Genomic DNA, 20024 nt, shown 5'->3' on the forward strand with positions numbered 1-20024 from the left:
ACTTGCCTTGTACCAGGAATACTACTAAAAGTGATATTTATCGCCTAATTACGAGAGACCATGTCCGGAATGTGGTGGAAAGACTATACTGTACAGTGAAATGGCCTGTAGCCTGGGTTTCTGTGACCATGTCCTCCTCAACACAAATGCTCGTGCGACCTAGTATCAGGTTGCTAGTGGGACATACACGACACAACTTCGTCTACATGCCATTAACACGACAGATTCGACACTTTGCCCCTAGTTTCAGACGCCTGACAAGGATAAACGTCGACTAATATATGGATCTTCTGTAGAGGTGTGGCAGCTGATTCGGAAAATGCTTGCCTTTCTTTTATGTACGACTCCTCATGCCGTTGCACCGAAGTCACTTCCATTCCCATATGAGACCTATTTCTCATGCACGACGACCAGCGCAGTGAATTGGATAAAAGGTCTATCGATCTCTTACGTGGTTCATGAAGGTGGTTTTTGGACAATCCTGCAAGATCGCTAAACCTTTCTTGCGCAATTCGAGATACCGTTAATACTGTGCAAACTTTAGTGCGTTCTTGGACTCCCCTCCTGCCCCCTGAAGTTGTCGTGTCACGGGTAGGAGGTGATTTCAATGTGAGTGTTAAATACCGGGACTCGGAACACTGTATTGGAAAAATGGAATATTTCTCGATAAGACATGCCCGGAACGTGCCTGACTGCTTTTGGATTCTGAGTGCGTCTACTCACAAGTTGGCAGCGCACTGATGTCATTTTGTTTGTTTCGCCATGAGGGTGTTCTAACTTCCGTTTATGTTTTGTTTGTTACTGATGTTGATTGCGAATCATTAATTGAGCTTGTTTGTCACTCTGAAAGAAAAAAATGGTAAGGCAACCGCTCGATAAAAGCGGGAAATCCGAGCCTGTGTCCTCGTCCGGCACAAATTTTCATTGTCGTCATTCCATAACACAGAAGATGTTTGCCCTTATTTGCAGCTGCGAATACCTTTCATGTGCACATCATAATGTTCTATATTTAGAGTGAGCTAACCGAGTGAATCGGTCGCCAGATTCTCCCTCTGGGAGGGGCGGAGTTATGACGCAACAAACATACGGATGAAAAGACAACTAACTTAATCCTTATCTGTATAAAAATGAATGTCTGCCTGTCCCTTCGGAACGTATCATATAAAAAAGTAATGACCCGATTTACGAGTGTTTTTTTTTTTCAAAATGGTAGGTATTGTCTGGAGAAGGACTGCAGTTATATAGGTATCGAGCAACATTGTACTGGTTTTCCTTTAAAATAGGCTGCAAGAAAGACATTGCCGCAATTCTCGACATTTCGCCTTTTGTATGCTGCGATTTCTGTAAGGTCTCACATGTTGGTACTTCTGTGTAACAGTTTATTTAACTCTATGAGTACTAGTGGATTCTGCCGGAAACCGCCATTTTATTAATTTTATTTTGAAGTACGAATGTTAGGCCTATTTTAGCCCGTTATTTAGCACTATGCTTTGTTTTAGGTGTTATGAGTTCACGGGAGTTCCGAGATGCGGGATTGTGTCTAGGAAAAACGCAAAATTGCTTCCACGTATATCACACTAGATGATAGGTGACTGAAAATAGTATGTCCCAGTGATTCAAAATTGAAGCCACCTCCGTAAAACAATTGATTGTTTACTTTTTGCTGATTCCCTCTTATATTCGTTGCCTACTATGATAACAAAGAACAATTGTGCAAAACAAAATTAAAATTGCTATTGCGACTCAAAGCGTTACCAAAATTGAGTTTTTGAATTCGCTGGATCTTCCTAGTGTCCCATCACATACATAGTCACTCAGAATCGAGCCACCAATAACTCTTTTGCGGAACATTAATCCACCTCGACTGCGCAGTGGAATCAGGTTCGCCGTCAAAAAAGTTATGCTGAACGTCATTCAGGCAACAATTCTCAAACGAAGAAGGTGTGTGAATTACACGTATTCTTATCATTCCGACCGGCATGCCATTCCACTTTAAGCGACTACAGTTCCCCTTCGCCTAGCATTCTCAGTGACCGTTACCAAACCACATTAACAGTCGCGTCAAGTGTGTGGATTATGTGAATTAAACATGGAAAATCCATGCTTCTCACAACGTTGCTTGCTCACGCATGGGACAGCCGAAAAATTTTTCGTTTTCGCACACGATGGAAAGACCAAAAATACTACACTACTGGCCATTAAAATTGCTACACCAAGAAGAAATGCAGATGATAAATGGGTATTCATTGGACAAATATATTATACTAAAACTGACATGTGATTACATTTTCACGCAGTTTGGGTGCATAGATCCTGAGAAATCAGTACCCAGAACAACCTCCGGCCGTAATAACGGCCTTGTTACGCCTGGGCATTGAGTCAAACAGAGCTTGGATGGCGTGTACAGGCACAGCTGCCCATGCAGCTTCAACACGATACCACAGTTTATCAAGAGTAGTGACTTGCGTATTGTGACGAGCCAGTTGCTCGGCCACCATTGACCAGACGTTTTCAGTTGGTGAGAGATCTGGAGAATGTGCTGGCCAGGGCAGCAGTCAAACATTTTCTGTATCCAGAAACGCCCGTACAGGACCTGCAACATGCGGTCGTCCATTATCCTGCTGAAATGTAGGGTTTCGCAGGGGTCGAATGAAGGGTAGAGCCACGGGTCGTAACACATCTGAAATAAAACGTCCACTGTTCAAAGTGCCGTCAATGTGGACAAGAGGTGACCGAGACGTGTAACCAATGGCTCCCCATACCATCACGCCGGGTGATACGGCAGTATGGCAATGACGAAAAAACGCTTCCAATGTGCGTTCACCGCGATGTCGCCAGACACGGATGTGATCATCATGATGCTGTAAACAGCACCTGGATTCATCCGAAAAAATGACGTTTTGCAATTCGTGTACCCAGATTCGTCGTTGAGTACACCATCGCAGGCGCTCCTGTCTGTGGTGCAACGTCAAGGGTAACCGCAGCCATTGTCTCCGAGCTGATAGTCCATGCTACTGCAAACGTCGTCGAACTGTTCGTGCAGATGCTTGTTGTCATGCAAACGTCCCCATCTGTTGACTCAGTGATTACGACGTGGCTGCACGATCCGTTACAGCCATGCGGATAAGATGCCTGTCATCTCGACTGTTAGTGATACGAGGCCGTTGGGATCCAGCACGGCGTTCCGTATTACCTTCCTGAACCCACCGATTCCATATTCTGCTAGCAGTCATTGGCTCTCGACCAACGCGAGCAGCAATGTCGCGATACGATAAACCACAATCGCTATAGGCTACAGTCCGACCTTTATCAAAGTCGGAAACGTGATGGTACGCATTTCTCCTTCTTACACGAGGTTAAATTTCACGTCTGTAGCACGTCATCTTCGTGGTATAGCAATTTTAATGGCCAGTAGTGTATATATCGCATAGCTCTTGAATAAACTTATTCAATATAACGCAATCATGAAGAAAGAATTCTTTTAGTAACACTGTAGAAAAGGGTTTAAAAACATAGACAAATAATGTAGCTACAAAATTATTAACTGCTGTATTGTGCAGTTTGAGGAATCCTGGAATGTAGCGATGGGACACTTTAGTAATTCCATCACAGACGGTGGCAGCTATGGCGCTTTATATTGCTTCAAAATGGTGAAAACTATAGAAATGTTTTTTTTTTTATTTTAGCATAAAACCTGTTCGAAGCTTCGTTCTTTGAACGTTAATTGCACTATAGTCATCAACACAACTATCACCTTCATCATTGCTGCCCTCAACAGTTTTTAAGCGAATGTAAAATATTTGTAGTTGTTTTTGATTACCCCACTTTCGACATGGAATCATGAAAAAAGGAACTTTAAACAAGCTCACGAGATAACAAAGAATTGTTGATGTGACACCATCAGCAAAAAGATAGGCTATGCCTGTGTTTTCACAAAGTACGTTGGCTTGAAGAAAAGTTTTTTCCAAAGGTAAATTTTCACGTCTAAAATCGTAAACAATATAAACGATAGCTAGAAGTTAGTAATTTCATTCATTTACTTTTTTTCGTGCTAAAACTGCTACTCATCATACGGTTGTTCAGAATCAAGCACGAAGCCCACAGTTACATTACGCACACCGTGACGGGACACTAAAAACAAGATAACTGCAGAATGATATTTTCACTCTGCAGCGGAGTGTGCGCTGATATGAAATTTTCTGGAAGATTAAAACTGTGTGCCGGACCGAGACTTGAACTCGGGCCCTTTGCCTTTCGCGGACAAGTGCTCTACCATCTTTTTTTCGTTTTTCTTTCTTTCTTTTTTTGTAGCCTTTTTTTATCTAACAAAAGAAATAAAACAAAATCATAGCCATCCCTACGGGGCACCGCCACTTGTGTCCCTGCGAAACAAAAATGAACTCTTACCTTTTCAGGCGTTGTCTTCCTAACTATACATAACCATCCCCAATCTAAAATGCGAAGAAACTACACTATCCGGGACTAACGTGTGTGCGGCAACCCACAGATAACACGATGAAAGGAAGGGGGAAGGGTATTTCTAGTAGCGTGCGGAAGGTATTTTTTAATTTTTTTAATATTTTGATTGATTTATTTATTTTAATTCTTTTTTTCTTTTATATAGATATCAATGTGAGAACAGTCATAGTTAATCAAGCCTGGAAAACTAACACAGAATGAAGACACCATCGAAGATAGGACACATAAATAACATGAAAAGAAAGCTACCACTTCGTAGTTAGGCTTCCCAGCGACTTCGCTCACTGATAAAGATAGTTCAATATCCGATCGTTTGCAGTTCGTTCTGACCTCATCTGCCACTGCCTGGAATATTCCAGCTACACGGTGGGCTGTGAAAGGCACTCCATATGTGGTTTGCGAAGCATTGTCGATATCTGGTACGCCGGAAATAGCATGATGTCTTTCTTGCAAATAGAGCCAGAGGTCAAGTAAATTATTGTGTCTGTCACGATAGAGGTAAGGGACCGCATGTCCACGTATCCAGGTGACAGAGTTGGTCCGAGTCTTGGGGTAAAATGTCTCATCCGGAAACAATAACGTGCATGCAGATATATGCTCCGGCGTAACTCGCAAGAGATAAGCCAGCATCTGCTGCACTAGGCCATCTGAGCTACCCAAGCACGACTCACGCCCCCTCCTCACAGCTTTACTTCCGCCAGTACCTCGTCTCCTATTTTCCAAACTTCACAGAAGCTCTCCTGCGAACCTTGCAGAACTAGCACTCCTGGAAGTTTCATATCAGCGCACACTCCGCTGCAACGTTAAAATCTCATTCTGGAAACGTCCCCAAGGCTGTGGCTAAGCCATGTCTCCGCAATATCCTTTCTTCCAGGAGTGCTAGTTCTGCAAGGTTCGCAGGAGAGCTTCTGTGAAGTTTGGAAGGTAGGGGACGAGGTACTGGCAGAAGTAAAGCTGTGAGTACCGGGCGTGTGTCGTGCTTCGGTAGCTCAGATGGTAGAGCACTTGCCCGCGAAAGGCAAAGGTCCCGAGTTCGAGTCTCGGTCCGGCACACGGTTTTAATCTGCCAGGAAGTTTCAAGATAACTGCAAATCGTTTGAAGTTACCCCGTTAACCCAATTTTACGGTAATGATGCCGTAGCACCCTGTGAGGTTTACTCAGTATTCTTGTCTGGATGTCGAGTGTGCTCTCACTTGGTGTGAGACATGCAAGATGAAGTCCCGGTGATGTAAGATCGCTGTGTGCCCACATGAATGTTAATGAAGTTTGTACTTTTCTACTATCCAACTTCTACATCGCAAAACATTTTTTTAGTATTGCAATATCTTCTTACAGAGCCAATTACACATACGACTGATCTCGGGAACCTTCACTTTAGTACTGACTCTCGCTTCATAAATGCTTGGGGTCGTTGAAATAAACTCAGAGTCAACTGAAAACGTTTTTTTGACGCCACAAACGGTCGTCAAGCCACAGTCACTAAAACAATGGAATTTTCAAAACGTTACACAACTAGCTAGTATCGACGCACTGAGATTAGTCTTGGTTAGCCCCAAATGGGAGTGCGTAGTCTTTGTAAGATTTGATTAGCAGAAAACAGTAGGATTACGTGCTGCGTTATAGTTTTGGCCTTTCTGCACGTTATAAAATTACGACGTGTGAGCCTTTGTTTGCAGAATGGTCGTTGCATCACTACAGGACGTAACGCAAGAGCATATAATATTTTTCGTCCCGATGCAGTTTTGATCTGCATTGCATAAGTTGTGACATGGCGGATGAACCAAAAATTGTTATGACGTCTTGTGACCCATTTCTGCCGCTTTTTCTTCGTTTACTGGTTTAAGTGTATTTTTCGTAATATTTGGAAGAGGTATGGTTGTAATTAGTTTTCCAAATTTGTAATTACGTTTTAAAAGTGTCATTGTTTTAGTGACCGCGGCTTGACAACCGTTTGTGATGTCCAATAAAGATTTTAAATTTCATTGAGTCACACTCCTTGATGACAGTTATATCGAAATACAAAACCAAAGTCAATTAGTTGTTTACGATATTAAGTTTTGGTAGAAATGTTAAGAAGAGTTTACAGTAGGCGTGAAATTTAGTATGCATAATGATATGTGTTGAACATAGATCCGGTGTTGTAGTACTGGTGCTTAAATATGCAGGTATGGTTTTACAAAATCTTTTGTAAGTAGTACATGTAATTTGACTAGCGTATTGTACTTTGGGTGACCTTTTCAACATTGATTTTTTTTATATATTCCTGAAACCTGTAGTGCTTCTTGTGTTAGCTAATTAGCATGGCAGTGTAAAAAACATACGTGGAATTTTGAGTACGTCAAAGTTGTGAATCTGAATCTGCTGCGTTTTGTATGAGTTGTTTACGACTTAGTAAGATTTGCACTTATCTCGAATAATCCCCAATGTAGCAAGTTTGGAGGAAAGTGCGAGTTTTACCGGCTTCTGCGTCGCCTGAGCATTATGATGGGATATAAACTTCAGCATAGTTAATTAGTTGTTCATTTATGAAGTTTCTTAAATTATGTGTCGTTTGAAATCAAATACTGCTTCTTCTGTATCCCGCCTGGTAGGCGGCGCGTGTGTGTGCTCCTGTGAACTGCTTCTGCAAAATAGGTCGAGAGTGAAGGACGCGAGTAGGAGCAAGGAAAGGTGAAGTACTTCGGTACTGCGTGTAAATTTAAAGCACCTTTACTATAGGAAGAATATGAATACATAAATTGTAACTTAACTTTGGCTGAGATGAGCACGTAGGTGCGAAGCTGTACATCAATCAAATCTAACATCGGCTAGAAGTTACAAAGGAAAAATCTGTAGTGGCTCGCCCACTATGAAATAGAAACAATGTCGCTTGGTCGTCTCCTCGGAATCCACTGGGCAGAATCTGGAGCGGCGCTCGTAGAGCTGCACAGCGCTGGCTAGAGGTCGCTGTCGTCGGTGTCGATTTCGTAGTGCCAACCTAGCAGAGCGCACCTACGTTGTGGCGTCGTAGCTGTAGATACCACAGCTTTCATGTTTTGGTGACTTTAAAGTTGTTTACAAGACGTGGTATATCAGAGACTAGATTGAGCATCATTCCTTTTTTCTATGATCTGGTATTGTTTTATTGCGTAGTTTCATTCATTATAAGAATTTTGGCTTATCACCAACTGTCGCTATATGAAAGAGATGACTGAGTCTTTTACGTCGGTAAGCACATGTCATCATTTCAGATAGTACTGAGAACATTATTATTCAGATTACTAACATTAATCTTCACTTAGAAGTGGAAAATTGTCAAGCGAATTTACTGAGTCCACTTCTGACGAGATCAGTAGTTTGGTTATTGATAATAAAGTGCAGGGAACAATGTGTTGTTGTTGGTGTGGTCTTCAGTCCCCAGACTGGTTTGATGCAGCTCTCCATGCTACTCTATCCTGTGCAAGCTTCATCATCTCCAAGTACCTACTGCAGCCTACATCCGTCTGAATCTGCTTAGTGTATTCATCTCTTGGTCTCCTTCTACGATTTTTACCCTCCATGCTGCCCTCCAGTACTAAATTGGTGATCGCTTGATGCCTCAGAACATGTCCTACCAACCGATCCCTTTTTCTAGTCAAGTTGGGCCACGAACTCCTCCCCAATTCTATTCAATACCTCCTCATTAGTTATGTGATCTACCCATCTAATCTTCAGCATTATTCTGTAGCACCACATTTCGAAAGCTTCTATTCTCTTTTTGCAGAAATTATTTATCGTCCCCGTTTCACTTCCATACAAATACTTTCAGAAACGACTTCCTGACATTTAAATCTATACTCGATGTTAACAAGTTTCTCTTCTTCAGAAACGCTTTCCTTTCCATTGCCAGTTTATATTTTATATCCTCTCTACCTCGACCATCATCAGTTATTTTGCTCTCCAAATAGCAAAACTCCTTTACTACTTTAAGTGTCTCATTTCCTAATCTAATTCCCTCAGCATCACCCGACTTAATTCGACTACATTCCATTATCTTCGGTTTGCTTTTGTTAATGTTCATCTTATATCATCCTTGCAAGACACTGTCCATTCGGTTGAACTGCTCTTCCAAGTCCTATGCTGTCTCTGACAGAATTACAACGTCATCGGCTAACCTCAAAGCTTTTATTTCTTCTCCATGGATTTTAACACGTATTCCGAATTTTTCTTTTGTTTCCTTTACTGCTTGCTCAATACACAGATTGAATAACATCGGGTAGAGGCTACAGCCCTGTCTCGCTCCTTTACTAACCACTGCTTCCCTTTCATTCCCCCTGACTCTTATAGCTGCCATCTGGTTTCTGTACAAATTGTAAATAGCCTTTCGCTCCCTGTATTTTACCCCTGCCACCTTCAGAATTTGAAAGAGAGTATTCCATTCAACATTGTCAAAAGCTTTCTCCAAGTCTACAAATGCTAGAAACGTAGGTTTGCCTTTCCTTAATATATCTTCTAAGATAAGTCATAGGGTCAGTATTGCCCCACGTGTTCCAATATTTCTACGGAATCCAAACTAATCTTCCCCGAAGTTGGCTTTTACCAGTTTTTCCATTCGCCTGTAAAGAATTCGCATTAGTATTTTGCAGCCATTACTTATTGAACTGATAGTTCGGTAATTTTCACATCTGTCAATACCTGCTTTCTTTGGGATTGGAATTGTTATATTCTTCTTGAAGTCTGAGGGTATTTCGCCTGTCTTATACATGTTGCTCACCAGATGGTAGAGTTTTTTGTCAGGACTGGCTCTCCCAAGGCTGTCAGTAGTTCCAATGCAATGTTGTCTACTCTCGGGGCTTTGTTACGACTTAGGTCTTTCAGTGCTCGCAGTATCATATCTCCCATTTCATCTTCATCTACATCCTCTTCCATTTCCATAGTATTGTCCTCAAGTATATCGCTTTTGTATGGACCCTCTATATACTCCTTCCACCTTTCTGCTTTCCCTTCTTTGCTTAGGAGTGGGTTTCCATCTGAGCTCTTGATATTCATACAAGTGGTTCTCTTTTTCCAAAGTTTTCTGTAATTTTCCTGTAGGCGGTATCTATCTTATCCCTTGTGAGATAAACCTCTACATCCTTACATTTGTCCTCCAGCCATGCCCGCTTAGCCATTTTGCAATTCCTGTCGATCTCATTTTTGAGACGTTTGTATTCCTTTTTGCCTGCTTCATTTACTGCATGTTTATATTTTCTCCTTTCATCAATCAATATTTCTTCTGTTACTCAAGGATTTCTAGTAGGCCTCGTATTTTTACCTACTTGATCCTCTGCTGCCTTCACTACTTCATCCCTCAAAGCTACCCATTCTTCTTCTACTGTATTTCTTTCCCCCATTCCTGTCAAATGTTCCCTTATGCTCTGCCTGAAACTCTGTACAACCTCTGATTTAGTCAGTTTATCCAGGTCCCATCTCCTTAAATTCCCACCTGGCCCGAGAACGGGGCTCACAACCCGAACCACACGACACTGTTAAGCACTAATGAAGGTCTGGGTCCCTTACTTCGATTGCACATAATTCATTAAGGTCAATCCAACATATTTATTTCAAGTAACATAAATGAAGTTACATTTGAATCTGTCTGTATTTAACAGGAATAAAATAAACCAATTTCAATATCAGCTGATTTAGTACGTGAAGCGCGAGTTAAGCCAATAACCAGACAAACTAAACAATTCATAGTAATTCGAAAGAAAGAGAAAAACAAAATTTGATCAATACACCCCACTGATTAATATCCAAAAAACCTTATAATACTACTCAAAAGAATATACTGGTGGGGAGCAGTCATTCAGTCGACAGAACACTTCAAAATGAGTTCAATAACACAGCTGCTTGCCCCAGAAAACAGCAAGACATTAAAAAGACTTCATTTGAAGATTAACAAAAACTCATTAACATTACGCCACTCCTGCTTGAACTGCAGTGTCCCTAAGAAACAGGCGCTTATTCTGAAAGAACAATTTTTTATATGTTTAAATTACAGCATTAAGGAATTCCAAAACTTTTCCCTTTCTAGGCGGAGGCTGAGCCAAAAACACAGACTGCTACAAAAACACAGTTTTGCTGTGAAATCTTATAGGACACCCGAAAGCAGTAACAGACAAGGGGTCGGCACCCACAAACAACACAGGCTAAGAATCAGGCTGGGAGCACATCCTACGAGAACTTGTTCTCACTATGCTCACCACAAACTGTAGACATTCCAGCCGAAAATCCGCTTGCGGTGGCTGCCAGAAGGACGAAGCAACCAACAGGCCCACGCCGTGCTTCTCACACAGGCACCTCAATTTGTACAAACATCTAGGCCAACACCAACTCTGGACTCCTCTCTCACTGCGAGGCTTGGCACAGTTTATATGAAATGCCTTCCAGGCAAGCAGTAACCGCCGCAGGAGTTTCACGGTTAGCAAACAGCCCCAGCGTAACCACACATGTTCTTACGCCCGAGCCACAACTCCCCGGTCTCACCCGCCGCCCCAAACCAACTGCCACGCGCCGTTCCAGCCGAAAACGAAAAGATGCTCATGTCCGGGGACGCGCCAAAGATGACAAGCCGTTCGTTGATGATCGACCAGCGATTTGGCTCACCACCTTTTTGCAGGGATCAATACCACAGGAAAATCGTTTCAGCTCGAACAGACGACTTTGTTAGATTTAATGATTTTACGCAGAACTTCGGGCAGAGAGGGTCAGTGGGATATGAATTTCGGAAAAGTTTTGCGCTCTTGTGCAGGTAGACAACTCGTCGCTGACGGGCGAGTCGGAGCCGCAGCCGCGCACGACGGAGCCGACGAGCGACGTGCCGTTCAACACGCACAACATGGCCTTCTACTCGACGCTCGTGGTGTCGGGCACGGGACGCGGCGTCGTCGTCAGCTGCGGCGACTCGAGCGCCATGGGCCGCATCGCCGAGCTGACATCGGGGCTGAAGTCGGCCGAGACGCCGATCGCCCGCGAGATCAAGCACTTCGTGCGCCTCATCACCTGGGTCGCCATCGCCGCCGGCTTCGTCATCGGCGCGCTGTCGCTCAGCATGGGCTACCACTGGCTCGACGCCGTCGTCATCCTGATCGGCATCATCGTGGCCAACGTGCCCGAGGGCCTGCTCGTCACCGTCACGGTCTGCCTGACGCTGTCGGCGCAGCGCATGGCGCGCAAGAACTGCCTCGTCAAGCACCTGGAGGCGGTCGAGACGCTGGGCTCGACGTCCGTCATCTGCTCCGACAAGACGGGCACGCTCACGCAGAACCGCATGACGGTGTCGCACGTGTGGTTCGAGGGCGAGGTGATGGCCGTGGACACGAGCGCCGAGCCGCGCTTCGACAACCTCGACGTCGCCGACGAGCAGTTCCTCGCGCTGGCGCGCGTCGCCATGCTGTGCAGCCGCGCCGAGTTCGACGCCGAGCAGCTGGACCTGCCGGTGTACGCCCGCCGCGTCTTCGGCGATGCCTCGGAGACCGCCATCCTCAAGTTCCTCGAGGCAGCCCTCGGCGGCGTCGAAGAGTACCGCCAACAGCACCAGAAGGTCTTCGAGATACCCTTCTCGTCAGACACCAAGTACCAGGTACTCGTCCACAACGTCTCAGTTTCTATATACAGGGTGTAAATTTTAAGCTGACAAACCAGTATAACTCGAAAAATGAGCTTCACACGACAAAATGTGTAGAATCCAAAGTTGATTATTTTCGAGAGGGACATCTTCTGGTGCTAAAATTAGACCGCCACCCCAACCCCCTGGGGGTGGGGTGGGAGGCAACTCTAAAATTTCAAATGAGAAACCCCATTTTTTATTGCTAAAACCTTTCCGTCTTCTCTATATCTCTTTTGTTACGCAACCTTCCCTTTTACAATTACATATGAAATTCTATTTTACATAAGGATATATAGCCTACAGTTGCAGGTTAACTTTATCGTTTACCTAGGTTTCAACTTAGTAATAACATCTTCTTCAGAACATAAAATATTATTTAAACGTTTGCCTAAAACAGGCCATGTCCTAAGTCAACTGCATAAAACTTGATGCATAACCATAAGGTTTTGTCACTCCTATTACACCAGCTGTAGAAAATTCACTTTAAGCCCGTTGTATGGGCCTCGTCGTGTGACTACAGACTGTCACACGACGAGGCCCATACAACGGGCTTAAAGTGAATTTTCTACAGCTGGTTTAATAGGAGTGACAAAACCTTATGGTTATGCATCAAGATTTATGAAGTTGACTTAGGACATGGCCTGTTTTAGGCAAACGTTTAAATAATATTTTATGTTCTGAAGAAGACGTTATTACTAACATTGAAACCTAGGTAAACGATAACGTTAACCTGCAACTGTAGGGTGTATATCTGTATATAAACAATATCAGTTGCTGTCGGTGCATAAAAGTGTTAAAAATTACGAAATTCACTTTTACAATTACCTATGAAACATTCCCTTACGATTTCTATCTCTTGCTTAATAATAACAAACGAAATCTTCCCTTTGAAATTAATTCTCTTTCTCAATCTTCGCATACAAATTTAAATGCTGCTTATTAAAAGTTACTTGCTGATTATTTCGACGAAACATAGAATGTGTCGTCGTCGTGGCCCTCAGTCGCTATCTGTAATAACCCAAAACTGTTCCTTACCTTCTTTAATGTTACTGGATCGCCATCTGACTGCTACATCGAACTGCGACATGAATATACTTACTCTGTTTTACTATACTCTATTAACTGCTGATGGGCTGTCATAATAAGTGGCTGTATTTATTACCAAAGCTGACGTTATTCTTTAATAGTAAAGCTGACGTTATTCTTTAATTAATTTGACTGAAGTTACGTAATTCATTTTTTTTGGTCATCAGTCTACTGACTCGTTTGATGAGGCCTGCCACGAATTCCTTTTCTGTGCTAACCTCTTCATCTCAGAGTAGCACTTGCTACATACGTCCTCAATTATTTGCTTGACGTATTCCAATCTCTGTCTTCCTCTACAGTTTTTGCCCTCTACAGCTCCCTCTAGTACCATGGAAGTCATTCCCTCATGTCTTAGCAGATGTCCTATCATCCTGTCCCTTCTCCTTATCAGTGTTTTCCACATATTCCTTTCCTCTCCGATTCTGTGAAGAACCTCCTCATTTCTTACCTTATCAGTCCACCTAATTTTCAGCATTCGTCTATAGCACCACATCTCAAATGCTTCGATTCTCTTCTGTTGCGGTTTTCCCACAGTCCATGTTTCACCACCATACAATGCGGTACTCAAGACGTACATCCTCAGAAATTTCTTCCTCAAATTAAGGCCGGTATTTGATATTAGTAGACTTCTCTTGGCCAGAAATGCCTTTTGTGCCATAGCGAGTCTGCTTTTGATGTCCTCCTTGCTCCGTCCGTCATTGGTTATTTTACTGCCTAGGTAGCAGAATTTCTTAACTTCATTGACTTCGTGACCATCGATCCTGATGTTAAGTTTCTCGCTGTTCTCATTTCTACTACTTCTCATTACCTTCGTCTTCTTCCGATTTACTCTCAAACCATACTGTGTACTCATTAGACTGTTCATTCCGTTCAGCAGATCATTTAATTCTTCTTCACTTTCACTCAGGATAGCAATGTCATCAGCGAATCGTATCATTGATATCCTTTCACCTTGTATTTTAATACCACTCCTGAACCTTTCTTTTATTTCCATCATTGCTTCCTCGATGTACAGATTGAAGAGTAGGGGCGAAAGGCTGCAGCCTTCTTAATACGAGCACTTCGTTCTCGATCGTCCACTCTTATTATTCCCTCTTGGTTGTTGTACATATTGTATATGACCCGTCTCTCCCTATAGCTTACCCCTACTTTTTTCAGAATCTCGAACAGCTTGCACCATTTTATATTGTCGAACGCTTTTTCCAGGTCGACAAATCCTATGAAAGTGTCTTGATTTTTCTTTAGCCTTGCTTCCATTATTTGCCGTAACGTCAGAATTGCCTCTCTCGTCCCTTTACTTTTCCTAATGCCGAACTGATCGTCACCTAGCGCATTCTCAATTTTCTTTTCCATTCTTCTGTATATTATTCTTGTAAGCAGCTTCGATGCATGAGCTGTTAAGCTGATAGTGCGATAATTCTCGCACTTGTCAGCTCTTGCCGTCTTCGGAATTGTGTGGATGATGCTTTTCCGAAAGTCAGATGGTATATCGCCAGACTCATATATTCTACACACCAACGTGAATAGTCGTTTTGTTGCCACTTCCCCCAATGATTTTAGAAATTCTGATGGAATGTTATCTATCCCTTCTGCCTTATTTGACCGTAAGTCCTCCAAAGCTCTTTTAAATTCCGATTCTAATACTGGATCCCCTATCTCTTCTAAATCGACTCCTGTTTCTTCTTCTATCACATCAGACAAATCTTCACCCTCATAGAGGCTTTCAATGTATTCTTTCCACCTATCTGCTCTCTCCTCTGCATTTAACAGTGGAATTCCCGTTGCACTCTTAATGTTACCACCGTTGCTTTTAATGTCACCAAAGGTTGTTTTGACTTTCCTGTATGCTGAGTCTTCCGACAATCATATCTTTTTCGATGTCTTCACAATTTTCCTGCAGCCATTTCGTCTTAGCTTCCCTGCACTTCCTATTTATTTCATTCCTCAGCGACTTGTATTTCTGTATTCCTGATTTTCCCGGAACATGTTTGTACTTCCTCCTTTCATCAATCAACTGAAGTATTTCTTCTGTTACCCATGGTTTCTTCGCAGCTACCTTCTTTGTACCTATGTTTTCCTTCCCAACTTCTGTGATGGCCCTTTTTAGAGATGTCCATTCCTCTTCAACTGTACTGCCTACTGCGCTATTCCCTATTGCTGTATCTATAGCGTTAGAGAACTTCAAACGTATCTCGTCATTCCTTAGTACTTCCGTATCCCACTTCTTTCGTATTGATTCTTCCTGACTAATGTCTTGAACTTCAGCCTACTCTTCATCACTACTATATTGTGATCTGAGTCTATATCTGCTCCTGGGTACACCTTACAATCCAGTATCTGATTTCGGAATCTCTGTCTGACCATGATGTAATCCAATTGAAGTCTTCCCGTATCTCCCGGCCTTTCCCAAGTATACCTCCTCCTCTTGTGATTCTTGAACAGGGTATTCGCTATTACTAGCTGAAACTTGTTACAGAACTCAATTAGCCTTTCTCCTCTTTCATTCCTTGTCCCAAGCCCATATTCTCCTGTAACCTTTTCTTCTACTCCTTCCCCTACAACTGCATTCCAGTCGCCCATGACTATTAGATTTTCGTCCCCCTTTACATACTGCATTACCCTTTCAATATCCTCATACACTTTCTCTATCTGTTCACCTTCAGCTTGCGACGGCGGCATGTATACCTGAACTATCGTTGTCGGTGTTGGTTGCTGTCGATTCTGATTAGAACAACCCGGTCACTGAACTGTTCACAGTAACACACCCTCTGCCCTACCTTCCTATTCATAACGAATCCTACACCTGTTATACCATTTTCTGCTGCTGTTGATATTACCCGATACTCATCTGACCAGAAATCCTTGTCTTCCTTCCACTTCACTTCACTGACCCCTACTATATCTAGATTGAGCCTTTGCATTTCCCTTTTCAGATTTTCTAGTTTCCCTACCACGTTAAAGCTTCTGACATTCCACGCCCCGACTCGTAGAACGTTATCCTTTCGTTGATTATTCAATCTTTTTCTCATGGTAACCTCCCCCTCGGCAGTCCCCTCCCGGAGATCCGAATGGGGGACTATTCCGGAATCTTTTGGCAATGGAGAGATCATCATGACACTTCTTCAACTACAGGCCACATGTCCTGTGGATACACGTTACGTGTCTTTAATGCAGTGGTTTCCATTGCCTTCTGCATCCTCATGTCGTTGATCATTGCTGATTCATCCGCCTTTAGGGGCAATTTCCCACCCCTAGGACAAGAGAGTGCCCTGAACCTCTATTCGCTCCTCCGCCCTCTTTGACAAGGCCGTTGGCAGAATGAGGCTGACTTCTTATGCCGGAAGTCTTCGGCCGCCAATGCCGATTATTTATCAAAATTTAGGCAGTGGCGGGGATCGAACCCGGGACCGAAGACGTTTTTGATTATGAATCAAAGGCGCTACCCCTAGACCACGGGTACTTCAACTAAACTTTTCTTGACAACAATAAAATTTTGCAAAGTTTTACGTTGATTGTTTTTGAGATGGATTATAATCAGTAATGCAATATTGCTGGCAAAAATTAATTATATTCTGAATGAAATTATTTTACAAACGTTCAAATGGGACTTACTTTTTACAATAATCTTACAACTAGCGTTGCACAAACATACCTTCAGTAGTCTTGAGTTTCGCAAAGAAAATAATTCAATAATATTAGTTCTTCTTATGATAATAGTTAGCTGATGTCTCTGTACATCAGTTTATAATCTCTTGTAAATCATATCTGGTGGCTGGCGGGCACACTGCTCCTCTCAACCTCTCGCTTCACATCTCGCTTGCTACTGACTTCTTACGAACGTTACAGTGCTGTCTCTCCTGCCAACAATGCTTTCTGGTGCAGACAATCCCTGCTACCACAATTATTTCCGACGTGACAAATATTAATTATTCCTACTTAATCGTATTAATAAAATATGAACATCTTTCATAAATTGTGGTTTGACAATAGACAATAGAAATATACACGTCTTACATTGCAGAATCAGATTCTACATAAAAAACTACGTACATTTTGTCTTAAACATTTGTTTTGATTCTTGGTAGTTGGCGCTGTAATTAAAGAAAATCCATTTTCTCATTTTTGCGTAGAAAATGGTTACGGATGAATAAAAAATACTTATTTACTTCGTAAATTTTGATTCGCTAAAGCTAAAACTCTCCCTCTCTCCCCATAGGGTTGAGTTTGAGAGAGAGGAATTAAGAGTTTTACAAATGTTGACCCAAATATAAATTTTTTACGCAGATTGGGATAAGTTTTGTTTGGTTCCTCTCTCTCAAACCCCACCCTATGGGTAGAGAGGGAGAGTTTTACCTTTAGCGAATCAAAACTTACGAAGTAAATAAGTATTTTTATTTATCCGCAACCATTTTTCACGCAGAAATGAGAACATGTATTTTCTTTAATTACAGCGGCAACTACCAAGAATCGAAACAAATGTTTAAGGCAAAATGTACGTAGTTCTTTATGTAGAATCTGATTCTGCAATAAAAAATGGGGTTCCCATTTGAAATTTTAAAGTTGCCTCCCGCCCCATGGTTCTGGGGTGGCGTGCTAATTTTAGCACCAGCAGATGTCCCCCTCGAAAATAATAAACTTTGGATTCTACACATTTTTTCGTGTGAAGCTTATTTTTTGAGTCATCAACTTAAAATTTACACCCTGTATATAAACATGTAGTGATACATCCCACTCGTCGAATCAGAGCTATCATGTCCTTTAATACATATGCCAGAGAAAAGATGTTCGTGACAGAGCGGACGATAAGTGGTGAGCACACAACTGTTGGAATGGTAATGATGATGATGTTGGTTTGTGGGACGCTAAACATCGTGGTCATCAGCGGCCGTACAGGTTCCAAATCTTTCCATTTCCATTCTCGGCGCTTCCCGAATGATGATGAGATGATGACGACAACACAAATACCGACTCCCCAGGCGAAGAAAATCCCCGACTCGGCCGGGAATCGAACCCAGGACCCCATGTTGCAGCAACTGCTGGGGGGTGCTTTAAATCGTACCAGAGCCAACGGTCCAGTGACTGTAGCGAAGTGGGTAGCAGTCAGACGATCCTGTCTGCTACGGTGAAGATAGGAATTCCATAGAGCGGGCGGTGCGGAAGAAAAACCTCCGTGAAATCTAAGAATGCGAAATGTCAAAGATAATAAATGTACTGAAATTATTAATTATCCAGTTCAATATCTGATCGGTTACGTCTATAGTACGGAGACGCATTATACAAGTTGATAGCTGTCCTCATTTTTCACATATTGACTTGTAGTTTTATCTATGTGGTCGAGTAATTTTCAGCAGCATTAACTGCAGCCTGTACAGAGGCAAAGTCTGTGCCAACTTGGAGGAAGAAAGCCCACGGATTCAGGGCTCAAACTAGCTGGACCGTGAATAATAATAGTTAATGGCGACCGAATATTCAGTAAGCAACATTCATTGCGTATGATAGGAGTGTTCAGCTGGCATGACGTGAAGTACAACAAACCACCACGCAGCCCAAGCCAACCTGAAAAACTTCAAACCAACAACACGGTCGCACTCTCTATCAACAAAATTCTTCAAGGTATGTGGCCGCATGGTCAGTATGTCAAATTTTCCAACGTTTTGGCCTCAGTTGCAAATAGCCTTCCTCAGGGTGCTGAATTGGAGAAACTTAAATTCTTATATTCGAGGGCGCGCTGAACAGTAATTATGTTCTGTAGGCGCCCCCCGGTGGTCCCGGTCGCCTACGGTGGACTGGAGGCCGAGAGGTGACCTCTCCTGTTGTCAGGATGCTAGGAAATGGCTGTAGAAGCGTCAGAAACGCCAAAGAAACATTATTAACTCATAACACCTTTATTCCTGCCGAGTACAATGTGGCTTGGTGGTATCAACAACCTTCCCGAGTCCTCGCTGACTCGTAGCGATGACACCAGATCCGGACCGCACGGTCTTTCTAGCGCAGCGCCGCGTGCTGTGACATAGCAAAGGAATGTCCTTACTTCGTACTTCGGCCACGAGTGGCTGGCGGCGCCCGGCTGGGTGGCCGGCTGGGCTGCGGACAGCAAGAGGCTCCGGGTTGGAGTCCCGACGCTGCCGGCACGAGAGGCGTTCTCGTAGTGCGGAGTGTACTCTATCCCACCCCGTCTTCTTCCCTGCTCCTCCTGGTGGCTCGTCTGCGGTGGACGGGCGGAACGGGCTGCAGTCCCCCAGCGTCATCGGCTCACCCAGTTGCGACGGCGGATACACAGGACCTAGGCTCCGCACGATCTCGACGACGGCTCACTGATGTGGTCAGCATTGGCGGCGAGCGAGTCTGCCGCGATGTCTGCTAATCCTGGGTTGATGATTGACAGTGGCAGCAGAGAGGACCAGAGCTGGTACTGTCCCCTCACGTCTGCTGCTGAATGGGCCGCCCTTACTGCAACATCTCCTTAATAAAGATTAACATGTCGATCACCGAGCTGAGCGCTACGCGGCGACCCAGTACACATCTAACTGCAAGTCTAACTGCGAGTGCCTTGTTGCTATCACAGCTGGCGTATTTAAAGGAAGCACGAGCGACGTCCTGACGTCATGCTCGTTTGTAATGAACGCCTTCGTTCCACTTATACTGCTGATTGATCTGTCGTACTCGACCCTTAGGTGTTCTTGTGACAGAGTTACGTGTTGTTACGGCAGACTTACGCGAAGTTGTGAAATGCAGTACAGCTGACGCTATACCTCTGTCTTGCACTCTACGAAAGTCTCCGTCTAACACAAACCCGCGTGCTAAGCAATTCTCTCTCGCCTGTTGTGTGTAACCAGGCCATTGCCCCTG

The 20024-nt window shown here is 43.4% G+C and overlaps 1 protein-coding gene across 1 annotated transcript in view; it reads left to right on the forward strand.

Annotated features, from left to right (window-relative positions):
• Nucleotides 1–20024, forward strand: part of LOC124788141 (sodium/potassium-transporting ATPase subunit alpha-2-like) — a 168033-nt gene that overhangs the window by 28469 nt on the left and 119540 nt on the right. Inside the window, exon 3 of the mRNA XM_047255323.1 lies at nt 11232–12062. Within this exon, the coding sequence (XP_047111279.1) occupies nt 11232–12062 (831 nt within the window). The remainder of the gene's footprint in view (nt 1–11231; nt 12063–20024) is intronic.

This window comes from Schistocerca piceifrons, chromosome 1 (genome assembly GCF_021461385.2).
Source record: "Schistocerca piceifrons isolate TAMUIC-IGC-003096 chromosome 1, iqSchPice1.1, whole genome shotgun sequence".
In the NCBI taxonomy this organism is placed as follows: Eukaryota; Metazoa; Arthropoda; class Insecta; order Orthoptera; family Acrididae; genus Schistocerca; species Schistocerca piceifrons.